Below are 25,918 nucleotides of genomic sequence, written 5' to 3'. Positions count from 1 at the left end.
AATAGCCTATCCTGGCACAGTAAACAAGGGTGACTAATGACGTGCAAGGAGATTAACGAGGGCTTCGCCATTTCTCTCTGCTTTATTTGACTTGCCATCTCTCATTCTCCCTGTTGTCTCTCTAACTACCTCACCCACAAGCACTCTTTGTATTTGTTTTTCTTTCTCACATGCTTGCTTCCTCCCCTTTTATTCCTAGCTGTCCCCCGGACAAGTGCCATTCAATGTAACTCAGTCCCTGAGCCCCGGTTTGGGAAGAGGATTGGGAACGACTTTGGCATCGGCATGGTGGTGCTGTTTGAATGCAATCCAGGCTACACGCTTCACGGTTCCAACGCCATCAGGTGTGAGGCCGTGCCCAATGCCCTGGCCCAGTGGAACGGCACTGTGCCCGCATGTGTTGGTAAGCATCCCCATCCTGCAACATGCCTCTCACCCACTTCATGTATTCACAAACACACACACACCTGCGTGCGTGCGCATAAAGATAGACCAGGTACAAAATATCCATTGATGTCGCTTCTTTCTAGTCATTAGTTATCCTAATGTCTGCCAACCGTTGCAGAGCATCCCCCTATCTCTGGTCACGACAAGAGGAAAAGAAGCAAGGACAAATAGAAAAACACAGTGGCACATACATTTTCTACACGGACAAGGAATTTCCTGAGCTCTGCCAGACAGATGGCAGAAATAAATGGCATTATAGAGTCAATATGTCCAGTAGGAAACACTCTGAGTGAGTTGATATAGCCCACATTGCTGATCCGTAACAAGCGCTCAGCTAAAGGTTTGTTCTGTCATGCAATTCATTAGAACAGGCTTCCAGTGAAAGGCGTGTTTAATGCACTCATCCCACATGTAAATGATGATTAATAAAGATTCACTTTCATGATGTATTATGTAAATATCGTAATGCAATATTATGCGAATATACTCTGAGTTCATCAGGGACTCTGTATTAAATATTAGCTAGAAGTTCATGAGTATATATTATACAATTATCTGCAATAAATCTAAACATTTTGAACTTAAGCATCATATTTAACACTTTATTCTATACACTTTTTTGTTCAAGCGACTTGGATCAATGTCTTTATAATAACAATGCATCAAGTGACAATGTGAAAACGCCCTGACAACGTCAAATCTCTGTCTGCTTGTGATTAACCTTTTCAAAAATGATACTCCAATTCTACAACTCCTCTCGGCTTTATAGACCAAACGATTTTTCAGTTCATTATTTCCCTGCAGGATTAAAATACTGGTTCACTCTCACAGTTTCTCATTTTGATTGCAACAGGTGGTTCTCAATGGAAAAAAGATTTATAACCTGCTGAGCAGTACTTGCTCTGCACCAACCGTGATAGCATGCTGCAGCTAAGTCACTTCTATCAGGGATTGGTAGAGCTTGGAAAGAGTGAATATTGAGCTTTGATGGTTGGCTGTGTTTTGAGCCATTCACTGAAATGACCAGGATCTCATGCAAAAAACAATATCTTAAAAATACAGGAGAAAATTAGATAAGTGGTCCGTGCAGAAATATGATTTTCCTTATCATGAAATTATAAAATGTATTAATTCAGACAGGAGAATGCATATCGTGTTTCCACATCTAAGATCACATGGAATTAATCATGGAAAGCTGCATATCGAAAATTATGCACATATAACAATACCTTTTTGAACAGTACACAGGGAAACACACCCCACATTCATACACTTGAACAAAGTTGCATGCCTTGCAGTGCACACATTGTTACACAAGCATATAGATTAAAAAAAAAAGACACCCACATGTGTACCTTGTGAAGATAAAGAGCTGCAGATGAAGTTGTGTGAAACCAATTGAAGTCAAACCTTGTGCCAGATATGAAATAGTCCCAGCCTTTGACTGTGGGAGATTTGAAGTCAGGGTTCATTCGAGTTTACCGCCATGCGGGGAGGGAACGTGCAGTGCAGTGGCATGCGCAGTTCCATTTTAAACAAAGTGATTTTTATCTGGAGATTGGATCTGGCTGCAGCATCTACCCCAGCAGCAGTGTGCTCATCCAGAAGGATAGATATCGTTTCTTGGAAGCTTCAACAAAAACACCATTCTCAATTACTCAAGCGCTCTTTATGGGACACTTCCTGTAAGGTTGCTGTGTCTCTGAATATACATTTCCAGCCCCTGGATCATCACGCAACCTTTGTTTTCCTTCTGATACCAAAGCAAATGAATTGCTGTCACTTTGCAGCAGCAGAGCAGCCTGTTGTGATTTAATTAACCTCGCTTGACTGGGCGCATCATTTTTTTTATGATCCTTTTATGGAATATTATCTACTTAAATGAATAGATGCACTTTTATTCAGTCTTTCACTGGTTGTTTTTTTTAATTTCCATGTCAAATTTTTGGAATCGCTTCACTTTTGTCACCAACAAACTGCAGTAATGAACACGTTTTTTTTAAACAGTACAATAGAAATTTAAATATTGGGAGATGAGCACCTCAGCTGAACGCCACACACAAAACAGACTGACTGGCGAACGGCATTTACTGCCTGCTATCATAGAAGATCACAGATTGTAAAGACTCAGTTTGCTCATACCAAATAATTTGTTGGCTTAAACACTTAAACAAGTAAACAGTGTTGCTCCAGGTTTGTTTATTTAGTTATTTTGTATTTGAGAAATAGCCTCCCAAGACCAATTATAGGTCTTGGGAGGAATTCTAGACTAGAACCACATTTAATAAAAGAAAAAAAATATTAACAAAACACCCAACACATCTCCAAATCAAAACAAATCAAAATGACACATATAAAAAACATTTGGATTTTGTAGAATTTATTTATCATTATACTTTAATGTTTATTTTTCTCACAATTTATTTGGGCCTTCAAAGAAGACAATTGTGCCCTGAAAATGGGAGCAGCATCATTTCCTCCACATTTCCTTCTAATTAAAATGTCCCACATCAGCCTAGCAGAGCTGAGTTTTGTCACAGTTACCCTGAAAAATTAGGGAAGGTTTCCACCTCCTGCATAATTATAGTATCAAAGCATTACATTTGCCCTGAGAGTCCAACTAAAGAGAGAGGTCAGGCAACATTGAGAAAATAATCGCCGTACATGGTTTTATCAAATATCAAATGGTAAGTGTGACAATAGTCGGGATAATTCATTGTCTAACAATATCTTGACTAAAACATTTTAATATAAAAGTGTTTGATTGTGAGGCATTAAAAGCCACAAAATGCAACGGGTCCATCAGACCCACGAACACTGGCTGAGTAACAACAATATGAACACCACACAAGGGTTAAATAAAAATTGAAGTTGCAGTGAATTCCCTGCATATCCCACGGCACCTAATGGTGTCTCATAATGTGCTTGGTCCCAGTGCTCGCCTTTCTGCTCTAACTCTGATATATGAGGCTGCTGCTGATTGAGATCAGTGTGGAGCATTCATGAGTACCATGATTTCTAATCGTGCTCAGGCATTTGCATTAACTGACATCTCAGGGGACTCTAAGGAGCTGTTAAATTATACTGAAATCCTAGTTCTGACTCTTGAGTGGGTCTGTGACTGTCACCACCCTGCACCAGAAGAACTGAAGATGAACTGATGAAATGCTACGATCCAGAATGAATGTTCTTATATTCTCTTATTCTTGAACTGAATTATTCCGTAAATCATTGTTGACACATTGAAGGTTGAAATTGACAAAGATCTGATGATGAAAAATAATTTACTTTAATATGTCCAGCAGTCATGATTTTGCATGTCATTTAAAAAGTATTTTTTAGAGCCAGAAAGCTCCTCTCAATAATGATAATTCAGTATTGTTTTGTGTATTTAATACAAGCCTTTAATTAGTGTCTACATGTTTAAAATTCTGAATCAATGTTTTATTCACTTTTTATTTCAGCCACTTTCCCTTGTTTTGCTCTGTCCTCTTTTTTGTATTCTATTCATATTCTTTATTACGTGAAAATTATGTATTACTCAACAATAATCTGGAGTAGCTCCTGAAACTGGGGTGACAGATTTGTTTTTGGTCCTACAGGAAATCTGTAACCTTGACCAGCGGAATAAAATATAAAATAAAATAAAATAAAAACTTGGATTCAAAAAAAGTTAGAAAGTCGTATATATTGCATTTAGAGTGGCAACATGTTTCTGTATCTGTAGTGAATGATGGAGTATCTGTCATTAAAGAAATGCTTGTTTAACAGATTGCTGACAGCGGAGCGATACAGGCCAATAGAACAAAGCAACAATGAAAAACACACATTTGAATTAGCTCTCTTCTCGAGAGGGTGCACAGATTTTCCTGAGCAAAATCCAATAAACCTCATAAGACTTTTCATGTTGCTGCTCTATAGCCTAGAACCACATTTTAAAAGGGAGTAAAAGGCTTTTGTTCTGTGTTTTGTTGTGTGTGATAAACCAACGGCTTCTGGTCTGTAGGGTTGGGTTAGCACAATCCCTAATGGACAAAATGTGGAGCCAAGCACTGTCTAGAACACGGCTAACTGGAAACAAGGCCAAATGGCACCCGTTGTGAAATCATTGCTCTTATTGCCCTTCTTTCATTTTGATTTCCACCGATGGTCAAACGTGTCAAAGACATTGTTGCAACAACCTGGCCAGTGGCTCCAGTTCAGCATTCATCTGTGAGCTTAGCGTTACTAAATGCATTACTCGTGGCGGACGGAGAAACAAAGTGATCTTACAGGAGAGTCACATTTAAAATTGGAAGACGTAAATTGTGCACCATGGAACAGATTTCATTGAACTGCCGAGTTGAACTGTTTAGGAGAGGGGAGTGAGTGCAGCCATTCGTATTAAACGATATGTCCTGTCAACAAGGATGCATGATCTGGTTCGGTCCTCAATACTATTTGTGTTGTATCCCGTTTTGCATCACATGAAGGGATTTTACAGATACTTAAAATTGATGTATTAGAAGGTATTTGTAGGTCTGATGATGCTTTAAAATGAATGTATTCTGCTTTTCGTCTTTGATCCCTGTTGAACTTTGTCCTTACAGCTTATTTTTCTCTATTCTTAATCTCTCCTCCTTCATCTAGTTCCCTGTGGAGGCGTGCTAATTGAGCGCAGAGGCACTATTCTCTCTCCTGGATACCCTGAGCCATATGCTAACTATTTGAACTGTGCCTGGAAAATTTCTGTACCGGAAGGAGCTGGCATCCAAGTGAGAATATCACCAGTAACAGTGCAGTGACTGTTAAATATGTGTCTTACTTGAAATGGCTGATTGCGTGGACTTTGTTTTTGCTGCTTTTTGTTTTCTCAAGGCTCTTTCATCCAAAATTATCCAGATTTAATACTGACACCATATCAAACCTGAAATTGGATTGCCCATCAAATACAATCAGCATTAAGATAAAGGGTTTGTTCAAACCTCTCTACATAGCTCCATATGGTTAGGGTTAAGTTTAATAATAATAATAATACATAAAATTCAAATGTACTGACTTCGAGATTAGTTTGAATGCTCATCTATGGCATTTTCCTTCCTAGAAATGGAATACCAGTTTTTAATGAAATTCTTGAAACCATGTTTTTAGGATCTTGTGGTTTTTTATAATTACAATGCAGCTTCAGAGGTAGTGCAGATAGTGTCTCCCTTGAGCCTGTCCCAAGCCCGGTTAAATGCAGAAGGTTGCGGCAGGAATTGCATCCGGCATAAAACTTTACCCGAATTAACCACGAAATCGATGAGATGGTTGATTTGCTGTGGCGACCCCTGACGGGACAAGCCGAAAGAGGAAGAAGTTGGTTTGTATAATTCATGAAATATTATACATAATAAAAATAATCTGTCTGTAAGGGAAGTTAAATCAATTTTCTCTCTCACACATGGCCAGTGAAGTAAGCAGAAAATGCAAATTGCCAAAATAACCTATGCACTTTTAACGTGGGCCTGATACTTTGATGAAGAAGCAATATATCATACACTTAAATTCATAGTGATTTAAACAAAAAATGTATATTTACTTTTTGCTTTACTTTGAGGTGGGCCTGCATTTTAAATATGTTTTGCTGCTGCTTTGGTCCCCACCAGTACATTCAGTGCCCTTGCTGTCTGAACTAAACTCGGTTTTCTCTCTGCTCTTTCTGTATGAAATTATAATAGTCATTTCTGATCGTTTGCCTCTCATCTCATCTCATCTCATCCATCTGTGTTTTTCACTCAGAGTTGAGTCAGGCCCTCGAGCCTCACTCACCCTGTTCAAAGCACTGCTTGCGTGGTTATCCAAGGTTTAATATTAATTGTGACGAATGTACAAATTGCACCAAATCCAGCACTCCATGTCCTTCAGTCTTCAGTAATACACACGCGGTGCAAACATAATAGGAAGGAAATAATTGAAATGTGTAGAGGACACACATGTACACAAACTGGGAGTCATTTCTTTGTGATTAACCTTATTAAGATTACATTTTTGGAGGTGGAATGTGTGTGTTTTTTATGTGGCCTTATAGTGAACAACTAGTTGCCTCCTCAATCCATGTGCCACCTATTTTCTGTATTTGTGTATTTTATCTACTGTCTATTCAAGTGCTTCTATTGATGCATCTCTCGCTCTTTCAGATTCAAGTTGTGACCTTCGCCACAGAACACAACTGGGACTCACTGGATTTTTTTGATGGGGTTGATGGCAATGCTCCGAGGCTTGGAAGCTACTCAGGTAAAACTGGTACAACTGAATTTCAGTTGTCAGCTCCCTCTTGAATTCCGCAGCGCTCCGGCGTTAGACAGATGCGGTGATGGAACTTTTGGCATTTGGCATGTTGTTTTTAGAACGCTGTTGAAGAACCAGTTAAAGAAGTCAAAAAAGAAAAGAAAATCCTCCTTTGCATATTATTCCTATCAGCCCATTGGAGGTCTGCATCACGTCGCTTCTGTTTCAGTGTGAAATTTTACAAATGTGGTGTTGCCTTGAGGCTTACGCTAATGGTAATGGTGCTCCTGCCACATCGTAACCCATCACATCATTTTAGCTGCTCTCTCATTGTATTAAAGGAACCAATGTAACAGAATAACACCTACCGCTCTATCAGCTGTGAGTTTTATGAGTCCAGTTGTCAAATCTCTCAAGTGTTGGATATTTCATGTCAGAGCAAACTCTTAGCTATTGTAATGGCTCCACAGCACAGCTCTGTGAAAGGGCTAACACATTTCAAACTGATAACAATCAATTTAATCAAGGGCTAAACTGATGAAGTTGATTATGGATATATTCAAATGTATTCATGCAAATTGCAGACGACTTGCAGCAGGAATAGACAGAGGGTTCCCAGATCGTGCCGTGCTTTCACATAAAATGGAAATTCAGTTTTCCAGACTAACCATTGCAGGACATGCTCGGGTCTGACATAAGTGTGGGATAAGTAACATAAGCAAGCAACACATTATCATAATTATATATTATTAGCCTATCTTCATCCGCTTATCTGGGGCCGGGTCGCGGGGGCAGAAGCCTAAGCAGGGAAGCCCAGACTTGCCTCTCCCCGGCCACTTCTTCCAGCTCTTCCGGGGGGATCCCGAGGCGTTCCCAGGCCAGCTGAGAGACATAGTCTCTCCAGCCTGTCCTGGGTCTTCCACGTGGTCTCCTACCGGTGGGACGTGCCCTGAACACCTCACCAGGGAGGCGTCCAGGAGGCATCCTGAATAGATGCCCGAGCCACCTCATCTGGCTCCTCTCAACGCGGAGGAGCAGCGGCTCTACTCCGAGCTCCTCCCGGATGGCTGAGCTTCTCACCCTATCTCTAAGGGAGAGCCCAGCCACCCTACGGAGGAAGCTCATTTCAGCCGCTTGTACCCACGATCTTGTTCTTTCGGTCACTACCCAAAGCTCGTGGCCATAGGTGAGGGTAGGAACGAAGATCGACCGGTAAATCGAGAGCTTCGCCTTTCGACTCAGCTCTCTCTTCACCATGACCGATCTGTGCAGAGTCCGCATTACTGCAGACGCTGCACCGATCCGTCTGTCGATCTCTCGCTCCATCCTTCCCTCACTCGTGAACAAGACCCCGAGGTACTTGAACTCCTCCACTTGGGGCAGGTTCTCCTCCCCGACCTGGAGGGTGCACTCCACCCTTTTCCGGCTGAGAACCATGGCCTCGGATTTAGAGGTGCTGATTCTCATCCCGGCCGCTTCACATGCGGCTGCGAACCGATCCAGTGAGAGCTGGAGGGCACGGCCTGATGAAGCCAACGGGATCACGTCATCCACAAAAAGCAGTGACCCAATCCTGAGGTTACCAAACCCAACCCCCCCTGAGATGAGATGAGATGAGATCATTAGCCTAATAGCATAATTGCCTAAGTCTTCGGCAATGCCCACTGATGACGGGCAATTATGCTATGAGGCTAATGATATGTAGATTTTTTTTTATCAAGGATATCACAAAATATATGTGCTGCCTTTTTAAAATTTTCAAAATAGACTCTGTTCTTGATTTTATGATTGTTCTAGTCTATAATTCGGTGTCTTATGTGAGTCACTGCCTGCGTTCATCTTGAATAGACGTGATCTTAACTGTGGCGTATATTGCAGGTACAACAATTCCCCAACTGCTGAACAGCACCTCCAACAACATGTACTTGACCTTCCAGTCCGACATCAGCGTGTCTGCGGCCGGCTTTCACTTGGAGTACACAGGTATGAGAAGAGATGACCTTTCGCCCTGTCTGTTCCTTGGTTGCCGTTAGATTGAGTCCAACTGCCACTTGCTGAACAAAGATGCAAATAGGAATTACTTTTCTTTCAAATCACTGGACCCACAAACTGTTTCCTATTGGTAGTAAATATGTTCATTTCTCAGTGGGCAATATGCTTATATGCTGCTTACTGCTATGCAGTGTGAATATAATTGATCTTGCCTTAATTTTAAGCAGTGTATCCATCCCCATTGGAGCAACTAATTTAATGAGTCCTGCCTTTCCAAGACACAGTAATCAAATACACTGTAGATGCAGATCAGGTGATTCTTGAAGCTTTTCTGTATGTGTTTAATAATATCGACCTTTTGTGACTAATATCTCAGCCGTTATTTACACCTCAAGCACTTTTCTCTCTTTCCATTTCATAAAATGTTTGCCTACTTTGTCAACTGCCACACCTTCTCAAATGTTCCCTTTTGTTAGTTTGTTACTCATAACGGAAAGACGCAACTGTGGCAGACTCCATGTCACTTGTTTTAAATAGAGAATCTACGACAGTGGAAAAAGCACGGCGCTGGGTGGTAAGAGGGGAGAAGAGGACGTGAAGTCAACAATGTTAAGATACAGTGATAGGGATGGGTGTGAATGTAAGTAAGACAGAAAGTAAAACCTGCAATAAGAGCCCTGCTAACAGATCCAGCTTTGAGAGCTCATAAACACAGCGACGACACAATAACACGTTGGGAGTAAAATAGGTTTCTGCACAATTTTCCATAAATGTATTGCAAAACAAAAGAGCATGGAATACTTTGCTGTCACTGAATCTGTCCTCGCTGTCATCCGTGTCACTCCATGAGCATCAGGCTACGGCCGAGGATGACATCAGAGTCATGTTTCTCAGTCAGCGCTTCATTTCCACAATGCCCTCTTCTCTTTCTGGGAAATCACTCGAGCTGTGTTTCTCTGCGGGCTCCGCTCTGCACCAACACCCTCCAGTACCACGGCCAGCGCTACCTACCGCTGAGAACCACTCCAGTGCCATGTCTCACAGGCTGTCTGTCTCACACAGTGCTCTGTTGCATTGATAAAGTAATACCCTGGCACTGTATGCAAACAAGACTCAGGCCAAAAAGGAGCTGACCATTTTCTGTCTCTTTTTCTAACTTTAGTGTAGCGCTTGCAGCAAAATTCAGTTCCCGATAGAAATTACAGTAATCCTTTCTTTTCTCCTCCAGTTGGGTGAATCCTATTTGTAGCCTGTGGTTGATTTAAACCGACCATTTATGCTTTGCACTCCCCAGATTCTAGCTGCTCATTAATGCCCTAAATGCTAAGTACAGTAGGAAGAAAAGGGATAGAGTGGTTGTCAGCCCGTCAACCATCTGTTTCTTAAATGTTTCCTGGCAATGATTGTTGTAGTCCTTTGAGACCTTTTATAGAAATCCTACCCTTGTCGCTACAACTTCATAAGAATGAAATGTTTAAGCAGCTCTTCGAAGGCAGATGGATGATATAATAGAAAACACATATGGTATGTTCTCACAGGGAATGTCATGTCTTGCATCCCTAATAATGCCTCACACTGGACTTCAAGGATGAATGCATAGGGCAATTGTGAGTAGAAAATTAATAACTTACAGTTTGGAAAGATACCAAACATTCAAAACAAAACAGAAATGGACACACTTACTAATATGATGATCAAAATGCATATGCTAAATATCACATTTGTGGTGGTAGGTTTGATATCTGTATAGAATGGACCAATTAACTGAGTATCTGCTGTGGAACAGTTGCCGTGGCCACATTTCTGTTTTGTCAGGGTTTGTTTGTGGTTAAAATTAAGAAATATCCATACATTGTTAGAAGCCAACCATCGGCAATGATGGAGGGAGGCCAGATGGCTGAGGTTATTAAATGTGGGCATCGATTTATTTATCACCCGCAAAACAATAGTAGTAATGGCTCAATATAAGCTGAACAAATAACCTCGAACATGAACAACAAGAAGATTGATCCAAGGACTGACTTCTGAATGACTCCACACAGCATCAGGGAGCTGAAGACTTGGTTGTTGACACAAGCATTAACATAACTATTAGATAAAACTAGTGTAATGCTGCACCAGAAATGTATTTCATTCATGTTTTGCATGTTATTATTATGTTATTATGACCCTCAACCAATTTCAAGCAAAGGAGAGTAGCTTTTAGGTTTGTCTAATATTGTCTAAATGGGGTTTATTGAGAGGACTTTCTTAAGAAGTTACTGTAACCTGGTCATTAAAAACTAAATTCACTAATGGACCTGGGTGCAAGAGAGTGGCTAACAGAAAGTAGGCAGGGCATAGGAAGGGCAAATCTTTTAGGAACTGTACCACGGGGATGGAGAATGGATGTATGATATGTATTGCTCCTGAATGTATGCCATTATTAGATAGCTGAAGATAGACAGGAAATGGGAGAAAAAGGGGGGGATGACATTCAGCAAAGGGCAGGGGCTAGAACGGCACCTTAGCTACTGCTGTAAGCACTCAGCCCTAGGACATCGGGCACACTTCACTGGGTGAATTAGAGATTTGTTCTGTGAGCTTCAATGTTGAAAAGGATCCGGTGGGAGATAAGAACAAATTCTGATAGTTAAATTGGATAGTCGAATCCAATGGAGGGTTAAACAGTCCAGGGAAAATTGGACCCCAGCCCATCTGTCTTGCCAACAAGAGAAGAGACATTTTCACAGTTATTGGATTAGGTACAAATATAATGAATAGAAGGATTTGCAATCTGGATTTTACTGCTAAAAAAGAAACATTGTATCATATTTATTTATTTATTCAATCCATAAAAAGAGGCAGCTCACAAATCCACCACAGTCTGTTAAAGTTTAAACAATGAAGGTGTGATGGGGTTTTTTTCCCCTTCTAAATTGGGCCTTCTTATATTCTCATCTATGTTGTCTAATGTAATCATTGATCCAAGGGGTTTATTTAATTGCTGGGACAATTCTGCAAGTGCAAGGAGCAGAAATGTCAAGTCACGATGAAAATAACGTCAATGGGTTAAGTTAGGAAAAAATAAGATGGAAAACGTGGTCGTGGACATGCTCATCAAAGATGCAGGAAGGGATTACACATTCCTATCGTATTGTGGAAGGTAGTTAATGCATTAATATTTAGAACAAGTCAACCTCCATCCATGCATTCATCTCTCTATCCATCTAGCGAGACTTTTTCTTAAAACTTTCTGGGTTTGAGTCCGTCACCTGGTTAAGCAAGGGGGGGTTGAAACCGCCCAACACTGAAAAGCTTTTTAGCTTCTCTTGGGGTATCCTGAAACATTCTCCGAATGAAGGAGCTATGTGATCTCTCCAGTGTCCAGTATCCCAGGGTTTCCGATGTGCCCCGAACCTCCAAAGGGAAGCACCCAGGAGGAGCCTTCCGAGCCGGATGTCTGAAATATGTCAACAACTCCTATCAACTTGAAGTAGCTGTACTGCATGTAGTGAAGCACGCTTTATGCTACTGCAGTATTGCATTGTCAATGTAAAATGGTTTTGTTGTGGTCTTTAGAGTATCAGTCTGTTACTACTTAGGCTTCTAATATCATTGTAGTGCAAACCGAAACAAAGTGCCACTTACATCCAAATGTATGTCTATATGTGCGCTGTGTTTTTAGGCTCAGCTTAAACGACAACAACAAAAATGACAAATATAACATGGGGTAGTATAAAATTGTAAGTAAATTATTCATTTATTCAGTTATTTTGAGTTTTTGATCATATACATGAAATATAGTTTCAAAGGCTCTCTCATATCAGGTTGCAAAATATTAGTCTTTGTTAAATGCAGCTATACTTTATGCTTTTCTCAACTTGATCCCTTGACTCTCTAGCTTGCTGCTCTTTCGTCCTTCCACAAAACAAATTTAGAACAGTCAATTGATATTAAACTGAGGTTTAGAAATTATGAAAAGAAGAGAAAAAAAAAAACTAATCCTGGAATAATATTCATTTTTGGCTCTTCACAGTTAGCACGAAGGCAGGCTCAACCACCTCCTAAGCCAAGGTCTTATAGGACTCAATGTTAATGGCTTAAAACTTTTTCCAATTGTTTTCATATCCTAACAGATTTGTATGAGTATGATGGGCTGGACAAATTCAGCTTCACACATCATCATAATAAGCATTTGAAACACTTGTGACATCTTTGTCCCTTAAAGGTTCCCATGTGCAATAGTAATAGAGAAAACTGTGATGGAAAAATTCATTAAACAACTCATCATCTTCATCATCAGCGATCAATCTTGTCATTCAGTGCTGCTCCCATGTCTGGGAATGTGAGATTGACATCACTCATCCTTTTGTTGTTGTTGTTGTTGTACTGAGTCTGAGGGAGTGATTAGCGTGCAGCCATAGCTTGTCCATTTAGTGGTGTGTTATATGCCAAATACCTGTTAAGGGGTCCTGCCTGCAGAACCAGTACCGCAATACTAGGACAATATATTCTAGAAATGACTGAGCATGAATAACCTGTAGGCATTGAGGTCTACTTGAGATTAATTTGAATATATATCACAGATTGACTTTGTTTTGAGATGCCTGATGCACTTTTATAATGTTGACATGCCGTTTTCTTACTCCAGTGCTTCATTATCAAATCCTTTCTACTTGCTTATGGAATGCCAGATCATTGACCTTCTACTCCACATTTTCACTGCTACTGTGCTGCTTCTCATGTAGCCCACACACATAGATAAAAGTACACCACTAATGTCAGCCATTCATTGATTCCTGGTTGCCAGGTAGCTCAGTCACACACTGCCACAGCAGGTTCTTTCACTTCACAAATACATTTTGCAAGGTGAGAAAAAAGATCATGACAGGAAATGAAAAAGTAAAATGCAAAATCACTCAAAAAGTAGATGAAAGGGATGAAATAAAGATTAATAAAAGGGGCAAGTGAAATAAATGAATAAAAACAGATAAAAGGGAATGAGGAAGGATATGATGAAGGCAGAATAATGTACGGGAATCTGCTGCTGAAAGTGTTTATATTTTATTCTTGTACTGTTAATGCAGTACCACTATTGCATAACTGATACAACTGAGCATCTTATACCATTTTAAAGTTATGGCATTTCTTTTATATGACATTTATACTCCTCTCCACATTAATTTGATCATATTAAAGAAATGAATTTGACATTTGGTAAAAGTGCCAAGCACTCTTTAAATTGAAAAAAAAGTATTTAAATGCACAATAATACAGGAACTCTTGAGCAATACTTATAACAATTCTGGTGAAGGACCCTCATTTAGAATGCTTGCAAACATAGTTTCATTACCACAATGACATGACATTTTGTGGTATACATTACCTCAGCATGATGTTATTTGAGGACAAATGAATAAAGTAAATATAATTATTCATTACACCAGAAAATGTGTAGTTATTAGCCCGAAAGAAAATTAGTAATTTAAGGACATTGTCCTTGAGCAGCAGCGAGCTACCCACCCCCCCCCCCCCCCCAGCCCAGTTCGGACACTGGTGGGATGCTGAGATTTGACAAGACTCGCAAAATTAACCCTGTGAATCCGCTAGGATTGGGAAGTGACGGGGAGGTGAAGGACATCCGTGACGGTAGCATGAATGACCTATGGTACAAAGGGAATCTTATTTACGAAGACATGAAGCTATGATTGCCTTGACAAAACGAGTATCAGTGTTGACACTTTATACTAGTAGGAGTGCGAGTTTGAGAAAAGAAAGCAATGAATTCTGCAGTAGGAATTATGTGTCTTCAAATTAGGTGTAGTGTATGTTAATGGGCAACCACACATCAACTAATGACTGGATCTCTAGTAATTCTACGAAGCCCTGAGAGAGACATTTATCATCAAGTAATGGTGATCAAAGTGGCCTACCAACACATTGCTCACTAAATTAAAATTATCACCCACAAGCACATTGCCTGCTTGTTTTTTTTGTGCTAGCAAAATATTTAATGAGGACAGAAGGCTGGCCTGTGCCAAATTTGTTACATACAGAACTAGGATTGTTTTATTATCATGCAGCTCTCTTGAAACTATGACCCACTATCCCTCCAATGATCCTGTGATCCCATTGAACGCTGGTCTTTGGAGCATTTGTGCCTGAAGAGAAGGATATTGTTCCAGCAATGTGTTGCTCGAAATCAAAAGATTCCTTTTTTTTTTTTTGGGAAATATCTATTTCTTGTAAGATTGTGCTGTCTCATCGCGATTACACTTTGCAGGTCACGGGTCAGCTGGAACCTATCCCAGCTTGCCATGGGCGAGAGGCGGGGAACATCTCGGACGCGTCGACAGCACACAGAGACAGTCGACCACTCACGCACACACTGATACACTTTTGGAGTAATCAATTCACCTAAGCTGCGTGTTTTTGGATGAGGAAAACCCACGCAGACACTGATAGTACATACAAACTCCTCACAGATAGGAATCAAATCATATACCTGCTTGCTGTGAGGCGACAGCGCCACCCACTACTCCACCATGCTGCCCCACAATTAATATTAGTAAGATGGAATTTTTAATGAAAATAGATTAAATTGTCTTTGCTATTGTGCCTCTTGTTTTAAGATTTTCTGTTGTTAAGGTTTTTGGCTAAATGGGTTTCAATACTTGTGTTATTGTGTCATATTTTGATTGGTGCATAAATGTGACATTGGTGAAATTGATCATTTTGTGCAAATTAGCATGATGCTGATGTGATGCTATCAGTTATAAATGTCGATCATCCAGCGATCAAACTATTTGGATGTGTGATGATTAATTTTTATTAGCGAAGGTAGCAATATTAATATTAACAGAATAATGTGAAAGAAAATTATTGTTTGCCAATTAATACAGAGATTAGCTGATCTTGGCATAAATTCTAACTTGGATGAGGCAGAAATGTTGATTGGCATGCCTATAATTCTTTATTCTGTTTAAATAATTATCACAAGATGAGTAAAAAGGAGATATGATTTGATAATAAATGGTAACATAGATTATTGAAATACCACGGTCAGATGGAATTCTGAGTGCAGTCTGTTAGAGGTTGCCCACTTTTAAAGCAATTGTGGACAAAAATGGTTGACTTGATTTGATTTCACAAACATATACTGCAGACTTGAATGCAGGGTTGACAATCAACCCACCATGGTCTTATTGGTTTATCTGTTAAACTTTAGTTGAGTTGGTGCATACCCATATATGTTATTAGCGCTAGTCTAATGTCAGTATAGCGACAAAGACATTAGTGTCCCGTTATAAAAAAAAAAACATTTAGATTTCAACTAATGTGATGCTGATTGTTGGATATTGTCCACATTTTCAAACGCTTACTTAAAATAAGTTATGTTCCCAGCTGATGACAGACTTCCTACCTTATTAATGTGAATAATGTATTTAGTCTTCTGGGCTGATTAATATAATTAGGCAAATGAGAATTAATCACTCACATTCTCCAGTTTTAAATCACATTTTTGTGAGTTTAAGCTTCCAATCTTGAGTCACTCTGCAGACCCTCAGGTACTTCTGATGTACAATTTTGAATAATTGATTGGTGATTGGTTTGAGTTAGTGCCATGACATTGCTATTTGATGATGAAATAATGACACTTGCTCCTTCTTCAGAATCATATATGTGATCAGCGAGCAAGGGTTTTCTGCAAAGCCAAGATCTGAAGCAGGTCTATCTGTGGAAACTGGAGCCTGACTGTTTATTCCTTATCCCCCATTAAAGTGTTTTTTGTAATGAGACTTCATCCAAAGAAATTCTAATTCTAATTTCCTTAATTCGTTTTTACTGTTTGTATACCGAATGCTTGCATTTCATTTACATGTATTTTTTATTTTTCTTTGCTCTATGTCAACAGTATTGGGTTTACGGACCACGGGAAGGCAGATTGCTCTCTGCCTTTTTAACACACAATATATTTTTTTATGATTATTTATGGCTGCATCGAGTTGAGGTCAAACCCATGCAGCAAAAGGTATAATGAAAACCGAATACACTCAAAATCAATTCAAAGCATCTCAATTTTTAAGCCCACATACAGCTTGAAGCTATATCCTCATGTAATATCTGCTCTTTATGGCTCTGTTGCTTATCTCATTGTTTCTTGCGCTGCAGAGGTTACTGTGTCACTCCTCTCAGATATATTTAACTGGCTGCTGAGAGGAGTACAGTAACCATCCCTACCACTCAGTTCTCTAAAGAGTTACCTGCATGCTGTTTTGAATCCTTTCATTTCTGCTGCTATGTTTACATTCATCCACCCACTTCCCTTTTTGAAACTCCAATGCACTTCTCTGGGAGTCTTTGTGCTTTTGTTTATATAGTTCTTTCTAAGTGGTGTGTGTGTTATCTTTGACAATATATATATATTGTATATGACAAATTAAAGCAAGACTTGATGGTATTTCTTAGCTTACTTTCACCTCATATTCTGTGTATCCATTTTGCCCAAATATGCAATCTAACAGGAAATTAAACTAGTGAACTAAAGTGACTATATTGTAGCGAGCGAAGAACCACACCGGAATCGAGCTTGCGTCAACAAGTGCCTTTATTGACACAGGACAACTTAACTGCAAAATGGATGCCACGCTGGGGTCTTTCAACGCAACACCCCTCTCACTCCTGGTGCCAACAGCACAACCCAGTCACTCCCATGATGCATTGCGCCTCACGTGATCTCGCGCGATCGCTACATAGCCCCCACCTGAGGGGTCAGACGCCCTCGGCGACCCCATCACCCAACACAAAGTCTCTTAAATACCCCGGCTGGCAACGGCGGCGAACAGGCCGTCTAGGATTGGCAGGAGCCGTGCCAGGCGGAGAGTCACAGGGGCCGGCGCACGGACTACCGCCACCACTCGCCTCACCAGCATCCGGGGCGAGGGGTCGGTACGGTGAGAGTCTGTCCTGGTGCAGCACCACCATGCGTCTCTTGCCGGACATCCGCACCCGATACACCACCTCAGACAAGCGGTCTATGATGTCACAGGGGCCTTGCCAGTGGCTGCGAAGCTTCGGAGAAATCCCCTTTTTGCGGACAGGGCAGTAGACCCACACCTTGTCCCCTGGCATGAAGGCCCGTCCTCTGCAACGGACGTCGTAGCCCCTCTTCTGCCGAACGCCAGAGTTCGCCTGGGCCTGGCGGGTGTAGTCGTGTACTACCAGCAGGCGCTCTCTCAGCCTGCGAAAATAGTCCATCTCCTGCCCCCCAGGGATTTCCGGCTCTGGCGGGGCACCAAACACCAAGTCCACCGGTGTCCGGAGCTCTCTCCCAAACATAAGAGCGGCAGGCGTGCACTGGCTGGACTCCTGAACAGCGGACCGATAGGACCACAGGACCAGCGGCAAGTGACGGTCCCAGTCTTTCTGGTGTTGACTGGTGAGGATGGCAAGCTGGGTGGCCAAGGTACGGTTAAACCGCTCCACCAGCCCATCACTTTGCGGGTGAAGCGGAGTTGTTCTGGTCTTACTCACCCCCAGCCGTCGGCAGACCTCCCCAAAGACCTGGGACTCGAAGTTCCGTCCCTGGTCACTGTGGAGCTCGTTAGGGACTCCGAAACGGGCGAACATCTCCTCCACCAGTCTTTCTGCGGTCGTAGCCGCGGTCTGGTCTGGGACCGCATACGCCTCTGGCCACTTTGTGAAGTAGTCCATGGCCACCAGAACATAGCGGTTGCCAGAGTTGGTGACTGGAAAGGGCCCCAGGATGTCGACTCCAACCCTCTCCATCGGGGCCCCCACCAGATACTGCTGTAGCGGGGCATGGGAGCGCTGGGTCGGTCCCTTCTGGGCCGTGCAGGCATCACAGCAGTGGACATGCAACTCCACCTCCCGCCGACAGTCCGGCCAGTAGAATCGCCTCCTGAGGCGGTTGAGGGTCTTGGCATTCCCGTAGTGCCCCGCCCCCACCGAGCCGTGGACTGCCTGGAGAACTTGGGGCCGTAGGGCCCTTGGCACCAGCAGCTGCAGGAGGTCGTACCCTCGTCCTGGCGTTTGCCACCTCCGGTACATCACTCCGTCACGGACCACGAAGTTGCCCCACTGGGAGTGGTAAGCCTTCACTTCGGGCCCCAGGGCAGACACCTCGGCCCACTCAGGACGGCGTCCCGCCTCCAGCCAGCCCCCCACCAATGCAAGGGTCACATCAGCCTCCTGCTGCTGTTTCAGCTGCTCAGTGGTCAGCGGGAGCCATCCTTCTCCATCGTTGGAGGGGCTGGCGCTGGCCACGCTGAGTGTCATCTGGCTCCGTTCCTCCTGCCGCCGGCAGTAGCGACACTCTACCGCTGCACATGGACGCCGGGAGAGCGCATCAGCGTTGCCGTGAAGTCGCCCCCCCCGATGCTGGATGTTGAAGTCATATCCCTGGAGGACCTCCAGCCAGCGGGCCACCTGGTCTTCAGGGTTCTTAAAGTTTAGAAGCCAGGTGAGCGATGCGTGGTCAGTACGGAGCAGGAAGTGGCTCCCAAGCAGATACGGCCGGAACTGCCGCAGGGCCAGGACCACTGCCAGTAGTTCCCGACGGGTGACGCAGTAGTTCTTCTCTGCTCTGCTCAGCGCTCGACTGAAGTAGGCCACCACACGCTCTCCTTCTTCCCCCTGCTGGGAGAGGACAGCCCCGACGCCGACGTTGCTAGCGTCTGTGTCCACAATAAAGGGCAGCTGAGCATTGGGGTACGCCAACACTGGGGTTTCAGTGAGAGTTCTCTTGAGTTGGGCAAAGGCGGCTGCGCATTTGTCGTCCCAGTTGAACGGCTGGCCCTTGTTGGTGAGGCGGTGCAGTGGGTCGGCAATGGTGGCAAAGCCCTGGACGAACCGCCGGTAATATGAAGCCAGTCCCAGGAAGCTCCGCAGCTCATTGACATTGGCTGGGGTTGGCCATTCTTGAACTGCAGCCACCTTCGCTGGGTTAGTAGCCACACCACGAGCGCTAACCACATGGCCCAAGAACTCCGTCTCCCTGGACAGCAGATGGCATTTGGCAGGGTTCAGTCGCAACCCGGCCTGGCGAATGGCAGCAAAAACCTCACCTAGGTTGGCCAGGGCTCCGTCGAAGTCAGTGGCATGCACCAGCAGGTCATCAAGGTACACCACACAACGACTCCGCGGCACATCGGCCAGCACCCTCTCCATCAGCCGCTCAAACGTAGCTGGTGCGTTGCAGAGTCCAAACGGCATGACACGGAACTGCCATAGCCCCTGGCCGATGGTAAAGGCAGTCTTTGGTCTTGCTTCGGGGGCCAGCTCCACCTGCCAATAGCCACTGCGGAGATCAAGGGAACTGAACCAGCTGGACCCAGCGATGTAGTCGAGGGCGTCATCGATGCGAGGGAGTGGGTAGGAGTCTTTCTTGGTGACTGCATTGAGGCGCCGGTAGTCTACGCAGAACCGCCAGGAGCCGTTCTTCTTCCTCACCAAGACAACCGGGGCAGCCCATGGACTATCTGATGGCTCGATCACACCAGCGGCAAGCATCTCACGGACCATTTCCTCCGCCGTCTGCCGTCTAGAAAAGGCCAGCCGATGAGGTCGTAGGCGAATGGGTTGAACATCACCCGTCTCAATGGTGTGCTGGACCAGGCCAGTCTGCTTACAGTCCTTATCTTTGGCAGCAAAAATGTCTTTGTAGCCATCAAGGAGGTGTTTCAACTGCTGGCGCTGCTGGGGATTTAGGCCATCGCTGCTGCGTAGCCATAGCTGGTATATGGCCTCGGTTGTCTCTGTAGATGGGGCGACAGTTGACTCTGTGGGCAGTTCTGGGGCAGGTTGGGGTTGTGCCAGGCTGCTGGGCCGCCGTTGAACTGCAGCTGATTGGTGGCGCCTCCTCGGTCGGTTCCCACTCTCTCGGCCAGCCTGGAGCTTCATGGGCTCTCCGCCAAGGTTGACAGCCTTCCCTACCACGTCGACCTGGGCTCCCCAGCGGTTCAGCAGGTCCAGGCCGATGATACACTGGTCCTGGATGTTGGCGAGCCAGAACTCATGGATCACCTCCTGGTCTCCGACCCTCACTGTCAGCCGCCTGCTCCCCCCCATGACAGCCGTTTCCCCTGTCACTGTCATCAGCTTGGTGTCGGTTGGCGTCCACGCAGAGGAAGGTAAGGCGAGAGTGTCGGTGCCTACCAGGGAGATGGTGGACCCCGTGTCCATCAAGGCTTGGCAGGGCTGTCCATCAAGCCAGCAGTTCAGATACAGTCCTTTGGTATGGCCACAGCGGCCCACCAGCGTGCATCTACCTTGGAGGGGGTATGGAGGTCGGAGTGGCAGCCCCCTCATTGAGTCACTCCGCTGTCGTTTCCCGCCTGTCTGGCCTTTGGAGCAGGAGCAGGACAATCCCGTGCGATGTGACCGACCTCATCACACCGGTAGCAGCGGTCAGTTGAGCGGGGGGCCCGCTGGAAGCGCGGAGGTCTTCTTTGGAGCTGCAGTGGCGATGGTGTGGCTTGGCGGGTCTCTTCGGGCGCCCCCCCTTCCTCATAGTCAGACATTCTGACATTTGGCTGTCGAGCAGGACCCCTCTGTGGTGCAGGCTGACTGGAGAGCACCGCCTCCGCCCGTTCAGCTTCATACAGTGCCTCGTTGAGGGACTTGGGCGCGGCGAGGCGAACATGCTGGCGCAGTCTTTCAGGTGTGAGCCCCCGCAGGAAGGCATTGAGGGCCAGTTCACCTTGAACAGCTGCATCAAAATGTGGATAGCCCTGCTGGGCATACAGCTGCACGTCTGCGGCAAAGGTGCCCGGGTTCTCCCCTTCCTGGCGGTGTCGGCTGGCCAGCTGCTCTCTGCCCTGGTCAGTGAAAAGCCGCTGTCCAAACCGCCTGTGTAGTGCAGTTTTCAAGGTGTGGAGGTCCTGCTGCTCCGCCGGGGCGAGATCAAGGAGCACTTGCACCGCCTTCCCCTCCAACGTTAGGGCCAGGTGAACAGCGGCTTCTTTATCACTCCAGCCACTGTACGATGCTGCTAGTTGGACTTGGGCGAGGAAGGGCATTAGCGGCGTCATCCCATTGTATTTGGGCAGCTTGACTGACGCCTTGGAGTCTCCCCCGAGGCGGGGCGCTGGACGCCTTGGTGCGTCTGTTGTAGCGGCCTGCTCGGCCAGCAGGGGGCGATGCCACCCTGGCGCGTCTGTTGCAGCGGAGCTCCATGGATGTTGGAGCTCCATGGATGTTGCAGCGGCCTGCTCGGCCAGCAGGGGGCGCTGACGCCTCGGTGCGTCTGCTGCGGCGGCCCACTCGGCCAGCAGGGGCGGTGGACGCCTTGGTGCGTCGGTTGCAGCGGCCTGCTCAGCCAGCAGGGAGCGCTGACGCCTCGGTGCGTCTGCTGCGGCGGCCCGCTCGGCCAGCAGGGGGCGCTGACGCCTCGTTGCGTCCGCTGCGGCTGCCCACTCGGCCAGCAGGGGCGGTGGACGCCTTGGTGCTTCTGTTGCAGCGGCCTGCTCAGCCAGCAGGGGGCGCTGACGCCTCGGTGCGTCTGCTGCGGCGTCCCGCCCGGCCAGCAGGGGCAGCGGACGCCTCGGCGCGCTGGAGCCGTCGGGAAGCCGGTCCGCCTTCAGCATGGCTCTGACTGCTCGCTCGAGTTCGTTGATTTCCATCTCCATCCTTCTGGAAGTCGGAAGTCCCACTTCTGACACCAATGTAGCGAGCGAAGAACCACACCGGAATCGAGCTTGCGTCAACAAGTGCCTTTATTGACACAGGACAACTTAACTGCAAAATGGATGCCACGCTGGGGTCTTTCAACGCAACACCCCTCTCACTCCTGGTGCCAACAGCACAACCCAGTCACTCCCATGATGCATTGCGCCTCACGTGATCTCGCGCGATCGCTACAATATATTTACTTATCAGATTATATTATTGTTCCTGCTTGGGTCCAGTCATGTTCCTAAATTTGGAAGCCTATTATATTCACCTGAGCTAAATAGTGTTTCTGTTGTGCCAGTGTTGCCTGTAGTTGCTGAGGAGCTGAATCCCATCTCATGGGCTCATTCTGGATGAGTGACTTCTCTTCTTGACTATGAGAGGCTTACTGAAGTTCCAGCTCTGCTGTGTTTGCAGGACTGTGTTTGAAATAAAGGCTAAAGCACTTGGAAAGTCACAGAGTGACTGTGATTACTGTCTGTATGTATGATGTGTGCTGCACAGGGCGCATTAGGCTCGAATGGTCGTCTCTTTGCTGCAAATGCTTTCCTAGATGATTCTTCAGACTTCTGCTTTGGTGGAAATGACAGCTCATCATGTGCACGCAAATTAGGTTTTAAACCTAAACCCCCATCCAGAAGCTTTTCAAAGTAAAATTTCCCATTCACCACAAAGGCATGTCTCCTCAGTACGCCCCAGTGAAAATTAGTGCGACAATTATGGAAAGAAATTGGGGTCAGACTTGGTGATTTAATTGATTTGTGTTTAACCAAAATTAACATTAAGGTTTCCAGATTAATTGTAAATGTTAGTACATTAACGTTGACAGCCCTATTTTTAGAATAAAAATACCAGACAAGTGGTATTATAATCATTTTGTTCCAGTGAAGCTCCATACCGCTAGCCTGCAATACCTTAGGGATTGCCTTTAATTTCACAGTAATTGTCTGAAATCATGAAATGCGATTACACCTGCCAGTAAAAAAAGCTTTGTTTAAATGTCCTAGTTTGTTAATGTTAAAGAAAGAAATGATCGGTTATTATACTGCAACTGCTGGCATTGAAATGGAAAACTGTGTAATTAGATGTTAAAATGCATGCAATTAATTTGATTATTCTCTTTTCTCCATTGGTATTTCATGATGAAATGTAATTGTTCCTTTAAATGCACAACGGATTAATGGATTAGGGATAAAGAATGTAATCAATTTAAAATGCATTGAACAGTTCCAGGCTTTGATTCCTGCACATATTGTGCAGAAGAATGATTGCTGTCCACACTTGTGTGTTGTGACTCTGTCCTAAGCAATAGGTTTGGATTCGTGCCCAGAACCTCTGCCTCCCAGTAACGGACAAAAGGTGGGCAGCCGTTACACTGTAGGTGATATGGTGTCCTTCCAGTGTGATGAGGGCTTCTCTTTACAGGTATGTAAAAGTGTGCAGCAGTGGTAAACAGCTGTCCAACTTTCTTATGGTTATCACACATATCTTATCATTCGCTGTCTGTATTAAAGTATTTAAGGGAATATCCTGGAAGTTCAGTTCCCAAACTTTTTTTTGTAGGTATTTAGTGTATGTGCAAGCAGAGAAGAAGCCATATTAAAGAAAAATGGGAATACAAACGCTTGGGGAGCTATCCAAGTGTTTATGCGTTTATATTTCACAGAAGCCTATTTTAAAGGCTGTGTACTTTGCTTTTTTTATTGTCTTACTGTATACTGTAGTCATGAGCCTTTCAACGCCACGGGCGATGAATTGTGTTAGCAGACGCCTCTCTCATCCCACACTGTGGTTTCTTCTCATCTCGTCCACTCACTTTGTTTGTGCACTCTCTCTGGACTGACCAGCAACCTCTTACACACATCTTAAGGCTGTCAGAACTTCAGAAACAGTCCGGAAACCACCATAGAAGCAAGATGACATAGCTGAGACTTCTGGGTGTTTGTAGTGCAGCTAGGCTTTTTTTTAGGGCTCTATTTGGAGGTATGCTACTGTATCAGTGTACATTATGTGCTGCTTGGAGAATGCATATATATTAGTGGTATAATGGGGCACTGAAACTCACGCTTTGACATGCATGTGATACAGTACATGGATAACTACAAGATAATATGATACAATACAACCACTTTTATTTTTTAAACCAATTACCTACATTTCAAAACATGACTACATTGAAAGGATAAGGAGACTCATTATAAGCTGTGTTTTACTCAATGCTTTTCCAGCCTCTACTTTCACCTCCAATAAGAGAAATCCTTTCAGTTGTGACTGCGTATTTTCAGTGGTGCAACTAGAATCATTATCTTATTTTCATGGTAGGAGTAGACCATGAGATTGCTTACCTTCAATCATTTAATCGCATTAATTGTGAAATATAATAATTGAGATAGTGGTAGAGGCAATGAGAGTGCAGAATTAATAATAATAAGATGTAGTGCTTTGAATGTATCTATGATGTGGTGTTATGTGGAAGCTTTGAAGTTGTCTGCAAATTGAACTTGGAAGGGGGGAATTTTGTCTTCTCGTTCTCTCACACTTTCAAGGATCAGAGCCCACAGGGGACGAGCAGCTAGACTTCCCCCTCTTCTTTTGATATCATCAAATACTTACAAGGCTTTGAGAAGAAGATTTGTAGAAATAAAAATAAATCTGACTATATAATTCCAACCATCCACAGGGCAGAGATGAAAACATCCAGAGTACTGCAAACACCTGTCAGTTTGTTTTGTGGGTGTTGGTTTTTGTTTTATTACACAATATTTTGCAAGTGATAACAATTTTATATTGTGTGTTTTCCTGAACAGGGTAATGCATATATTACCTGCATGCCTGGTCCCGTCAGGAGGTGGAATTACCCCGTACCTCTGTGTTTAGGTAATGTATTATTCCATCGTCTGTCACTGGCAGCATAAAGGATTTCAATGAAGTAAAATCATTTTCCAGAAATACAAGCCATATGTGTGACATCCAGTGCAGAGAAACAGCCACACTGTACACTTAATCCTAGAATCTGTTGCTTCACTTAATTCAGTTAAATCTAGATGAGATCAATTAGTTTCCCCAAATTGTTGTGTTAGCCATTCAATATTTTAAAATCTCCATATCCACCAACAAGTCAGTAACAGAACTTTGGCATCTCAAACATGGATGCTTCTTCATTACTGTTTCAGCCGCTGCATCAAATTCAGCACTTTATTAATAAGGATCTGTGATGCTCATCTCTCAAGAATGTCAGACTTAATTCTTGGACTAGGACTGAAGAGAGTAACATCACTTACCCATTGTTTCACATTCATGGTGTGAGATTCTGAGCGTGTTCTGTTCTATGGGAACTCAAGGACATTTTAAAAATATCTTCTGTTTTGCGATTCACTCAATACAGTTCCATTGTGTCAAATCAAGTGAATTTTGTGTCTTCAAATAGTCATTTCAAATTTACACCTGCTAAAGTCCACTGGGTTTTAAAAGTTAACACCAACATATTAATGAAACCAAGGTATTTATTCAAGTCAACACTTCACAAAGTCCACTTTTTGAGTACAGGTATATATAG

General features: G+C 44.0%; 1 protein-coding gene across 1 annotated transcript in view; it reads left to right on the top strand.

Moving 5' to 3' along the window:
* Positions 1 to 25,918, top strand: part of LOC137912760 (CUB and sushi domain-containing protein 3-like) — a 179,198-nt gene that overhangs the window by 94,861 nt on the left and 58,419 nt on the right. Inside the window, exons 34-39 of the mRNA XM_068756901.1 lie at positions 200 to 403; positions 5,077 to 5,201; positions 6,606 to 6,702; positions 8,575 to 8,679; positions 23,669 to 23,787; positions 25,170 to 25,239. Coding sequence (XP_068613002.1) covers positions 200 to 403; positions 5,077 to 5,201; positions 6,606 to 6,702; positions 8,575 to 8,679; positions 23,669 to 23,787; positions 25,170 to 25,239 — 720 coding nt within the window. The remainder of the gene's footprint in view (positions 1 to 199; positions 404 to 5,076; positions 5,202 to 6,605; positions 6,703 to 8,574; positions 8,680 to 23,668; positions 23,788 to 25,169; positions 25,240 to 25,918) is intronic.

This window comes from Brachionichthys hirsutus, chromosome 3 (assembly GCF_040956055.1).
Source record: "Brachionichthys hirsutus isolate HB-005 chromosome 3, CSIRO-AGI_Bhir_v1, whole genome shotgun sequence".
NCBI lineage: Eukaryota > Metazoa > Chordata > Actinopteri > Lophiiformes > Brachionichthyidae > Brachionichthys > Brachionichthys hirsutus.
Note: the sequence above shows the minus strand (reverse complement) of the source record. Positions and strands in the feature narration are given on the sequence as shown.